Below are 5,019 nucleotides of genomic sequence, written 5' to 3'. Positions count from 1 at the left end.
CATCTTCCCTTTTGTGACTCCGAATATACATTTCTCTAGGTTGAGGTGGAGGCCAGCTGTCCTTAGGTTGGCGAAGGTCTCCTGTAAGTCGGAGACGTGGTCGTCCTTGTTCTTGCTCATGACCACTATGTCGTCGACATAGGCTACGATGTTTCTATCTAGTTGTGATCCCAAAACCTCCTTTGTCATTCTGGCAAAGATTGCTCCGGCAGTCTAGTGTAGCAGTATGTCCCGAATAGGGTGGTGAAACTTGTTTTGTCTTCATCTTCTTTTTTCATCCAGATTTGGTGATACCCAGAGAAACAGTCGAGAAGAGAGAACCTCTGGCATCTAGCTGCTTTGTCGACGGAGGCGTCTATTCTTGGCAATGGGAAAGGGTCTTTCTTGCAAGCTTTATTCAGATCTGTGAAATCTATGCACATTCTCATTTTGCCATTTTTCTTTGATACCAAGACTACGTTTGCAAGCCATTCTGAATACTTGACTTCTCTGATCACTTTTGCATCTAGCAGTCTTTGCACCTCCGCCTTTGCTGCCAGGATTCTATCCTCTGACATTTTTCTCTATTTCTGCTTTCTTGGTCTCATGTTTTCGTTGATGTCCAGTTCGTGTTGTATGATGTCCCTGCTGACTCCCTGGAGGTCGGAGGCTGACCAGGCGAAGATGTCCTTGTTTTTTACTAGGGTTGCCATGAGCTCTTCTTCTTCTGCCTTGCACAATTTTGAGCTGATTGTCACTTTTCTGTCTGATAACTCTTTTTGTAGAGGGATCGGCTTTATCTCTTCCTGTCCTGCCATATCTGTTTCTCCTTTGGGCATGTCCGGAGGCCATAGTTCTTTGTTCGCCGACTCAACTGCATTGATGTTTCTTTGGGCTCTGTAGATAGCTTTCTCTATGTTTCTTGCTTCTTTCTGGCTACCTCGGACTGTGATATACCGTGGAGTGCTGGTATTTTCATGCACAGGTAGGCCATATGCAGGGCTGCGTTGAATTTGGTTGTGAATCCTCTTCCCAAGATGGCATTGTATGGATAATATAGATCGACGACGTCGAACGTTATGTACTCGGTTCTGCCATTCACTTGAGTTCCAAACAACACTGGGAGTGAGATTTTTCCCAATGCTTGTATCTGCTTGCCTCCGAATCCTATTAAGGGGGATTCGAAGGGCTGTAGTTGATTTCTGCTGAGCTTCATTTGGTCAGAGGTATTTGTGAAGATTATATCTGTTGAACTGCCAGTGTCGATCAGTATTCTGCTTATCTCCCATGCTGCTATGTTTGTCCTGATCACCATTGCGTCTGTGTGAGGGTAGCTCTCTAGCTAGAGATCTTCTTCTGTGAAGGTGATTGAGACTCTGGACCAATCTGTGTGTTTCGCCGAGCCTTGGACTGCCACATTGTTTACCAGGCGAAGGTGATCCTTTTTCTGCTATTTCGTTTGAAACTCCATTGATGATCCTTCGGCGATTGGCAATATCATGCCAATTGTTGGCAGTGATCCATGAGGGTTGACTTGGTTTTCTGGGTTCGGCTTGTTTTTTTGTGTTTGGGGTTGGTTGTGCGGTGGTGGCGGAGGCAATTGTTGCATGTGGTGCTGTGGCTGCGAAGGCTCGAACCTTATTCGGTTTTGCTCCGGTGTGTTTGTTTCAAGGTAGGTTATATGGGGAGATTTTGGGTTTATGTAGGTCAAGCTTGCGTCCAACCTGTAGTTGCCCGCCGGAGGCTGCTGCGAAGGTGATGACCGCCATGCTGGTAGGAAGTTTGGGTAATAGGCGGAGGCTAGTGTGAAGGGATGTATTTGGGTTGCGTTTAGCGCTGGGTACATTGGGCAGTACTGCTGGTGGCTAGTTGTGTATGTGGTGTTGACCTCTCTTGCGCTCTGCTGTGTCAGAGGTTGGGCAGTTTGCTTGTTCTTTATCCTTTCTTGTGTTTCTTTTGTCTCCGGACAATCTTTGGTGCTGTGCCCTGCGTTTTCACCGTGAAAAATGCAATATGGCCTGTGTTGTTTCTGGCTTTGGTTTCTGTTCTAGTTTTTGCCTTGGTAACCTTGCCGATCTTGGTTCCTTGTCTGGGTCTCCGGCCATGTTGGTGCTGTCTGTTGCCGTTGCTCAGTGTGGGGTTGACCCTTGATACTGAGCACTTGCCCCTGGCTTGGCTTCTGATTTGATACATTCTGGTTCGTATAGGTTTTCTGGGGATTTTTGCTGCTGTTTTGTTGTCTGTTTTGACCTTGCTCCTCAAGCCTCTTGCGCAGGTCATTGTCTGATCTGTAGTACTTCTCAAATTGGTCATACAACTGCTGTATGGAGGTTGGTTTCTCTCTTGCTAAGTGTGCTGCGAACATCCCAATTCGGAGGCCTTTGATTGCTGCTTCGATGGTGATCTCGTCTGGGACATCTGGTGCCTTCGCCTTTAGTTTCACGAATTTCCGGAAGTAGTCATGGAGTGTCTCTCCCTGCATTTGCTTACACTGAAATAGATCTATGGAAGTCAACGACTGTGCTGTTAGGCCTTTGAAGTTTGCCAATATCTTATCTTGGAGGTTCTCCCAAGAGTAGACTATACTTGGTTTGAGCATAGAATACCAAGCCAGTGCGTCACCTTCAGCTGCAATGACAAATGACTTTGCCAAGACGGCGTCGTCTCCGCCGACGGAGGCTACTGCTGCTTTGTAACTCATGATGAACTGATGGGGGTCAGTCTTTCCATTGAACTTGGGTAGTGTGATTGGCTTGTACGCTGTTGGCCATGGCGATTGTTGTATGCCTTCAGATAGTGGTGACTTGGGATCGATAGGCCTCCGCATCACTTGAGATGGTATTGTCGGCTGGCTGATCACTGGCGTAGAACCTTGAAGCATGGTTGCAGTTGGTGTTGCTACGGAGGCTGGGATTGTGGAGGTTGTTGCTGGTACTGCATGCTGCATACTTAGCATCTCAGCATGTAGGACTGCCAACTGTTGCCTTATTTCTGCTGCTTGTGCTGATGCTTGAATAGCTTGCTGATTAGCTGCAAATGCTGCTGCCATTCTGTCCCTTTCTTGTTGCGCTCTTTGCAACTGTGCTTGCAGCTGTTGCAGTTCTTGCTCGGGTGCCGTGGCTAAGTTTGGTTGGGCCTCCGGATCTTGAATCTCTCGGTCTTGGGGTTCTAGTGGTTGACCCTGGGCATCTGCTCTGGTGTCATCCTCCGCTAGCGAGGTTGCGTAGGCGCTACGAGTGTTGCGCCTAGGCCTTCCTCACTGACCTGTGGTCGCTGCTGCTCTGGTGGTGGTCTTTCTTTTCCCTGCCATCGTTGGTTTGCCTTGGCCTAACCACGGTGGGCGCCAATGTTGAAACTTGCGGTTTCTAACTACGTGGAAGTGGCCAAGGCCTCCGCCTGATAGACAGTTGGCCTCAGGCGGAGGCTTGGGAAGGAAAATGACAAAGGGGGAGAGTGTTGAGTAAGGGAATGGCTCGGAAAACTAGGGTTTCATTAATTCATTCACCAACCAACCGTCTCGGTTACAAGTGTCCCATATTTATAGGGCTCAACTACTACCTAACAGAATTTATTACAATGCCCCTCAACTGCTACAGTACATTCCTGGAATATTCCATCGCTAGCCTCTTGTTCGCGGGGCAATCATGCCATACCGTCTTCGAGTGATGGGCTTCCACCAGCATCCGACCCACTGTAGCTCGATCTTTGGCCCAAAGGCCTGAGTTCCTCAGCGCCGGCCTTCGTCTCTAGTGGCGCGCCGCCGCCCCGGCGGGTCTCCGCCGGACGGTCGGAGGCGTTACCCGCGGGTCTCCGCCCGGCCGCGCGGGCCACGGTTCTTGCCGCTGTCCCCCGCCTCCAGGGGCGCGCAGTCGCCTTGGAGGACCTCCGCCGGTCCGGGCAGAGGCGTCATCCGCTGTTCTCCGCCCGTCCGCGTGGGGCCACGGTTCTTGCCGCAGCCCTCCGCCTTCAGGGGCGCGCGGTTGCCTTGGAGGACCTCCGCCAGTCCGGGCGGAGGCGTCATCCGCAGGTCTCCGCCCGGCCGGGCAGGGGTCATGCTGGCGCGTTTGCGCGGACTGCGAGCGTCTGCACTTGAGTACCTGCGCACACTTAGGCAAGATCGTCTGTTTGATTAGTTTGGAGATAAGGCGGCCTCCGCACGTGATACCGGAGACACCCGCCTGAGCGGAGTCCATGACGAGAAGGAGATTCGGCACCCTTCGAGCATAGCCGGGAAAACTCCTTTGGTCAGTGCCTAGTCTCCGCCGTAAGACGGTCGAAGACGCCTTAGCGACACCTCGCTGTCGGGGGCCTTCGCCACCTGCCAAAGCCATGTTACAACAATTAATGACCCGTTACCCAATACCCAAACCCATACCCAAACCCAAATTAATTACCCGATCACAAATTTAGATAGCAACTGTAAGAACCCAAAAATATTTTGAGTAGTTCGGGTAATATTTCACGATACCCGAAGTACCCTCGGTGAGCTAGGACAGAACCCTCGCGGTTGCTATCGTCACATATACTATGCCAGAATGGCACAAAGAAGACACTATATTAGAGACAGACCAACAATCCGCATTATTGGCCCTGTTTGTGTGCCCTTAAACCCGGCTTGATCCGCTTCTTTTTTCATCCGGAACATTGTTTTTCTCTCACAAATTCCTCCAGATTCATCCAAATTCCTCTAGAATTCCTCCAAGCGAACAGGGCCAATGCGTGTATCAAATGTGACATCACATATGCGCATCAACAGTACTCATCTATGATATTTGCTCCCACGGGTTTAGGGTTGTGGTCATCAGTGATCAGGGGCGGAGCCAGCCCTGTTCATTGCTGTCAGATGATTTCCTGAGATTTTCATTGCAAATTGATGCTCATACGTGAACTTAAGCCATGACGTAGTACTTATGACATCAGTGGAATTTTGGCTGGATCCGCTACTGTCAGTGATCACAGATGGGTCGTAACTACAACCCGTCTATGATGGTAGCATAGACGGTTGTGAACAAGAGACACCTCTGATGTACTACTACACCA

At 50.0% G+C, this 5,019-nt stretch overlaps 1 protein-coding gene across 1 annotated transcript; it reads right to left on the bottom strand.

Annotated features, from left to right (window-relative positions):
• Positions 1 to 892: 892 nt before the first annotated feature.
• Positions 893 to 1,294, bottom strand: LOC136536258 (uncharacterized). Its single transcript, XM_066528615.1, has one exon. The coding sequence runs from the start codon at positions 1,292 to 1,294 to the stop codon at positions 893 to 895; it is 402 nt and encodes a 133-aa protein (XP_066384712.1).
• Between the last annotated feature and the right edge of the window lie 3,725 nt (positions 1,295 to 5,019).

This window comes from Miscanthus floridulus, chromosome 2 (genome assembly GCF_019320115.1).
Source record: "Miscanthus floridulus cultivar M001 chromosome 2, ASM1932011v1, whole genome shotgun sequence".
NCBI classification, from domain to species: domain Eukaryota; kingdom Viridiplantae; phylum Streptophyta; class Magnoliopsida; order Poales; family Poaceae; genus Miscanthus; species Miscanthus floridulus.
This window is presented reverse-complemented; position numbering and strand designations above follow the sequence as displayed.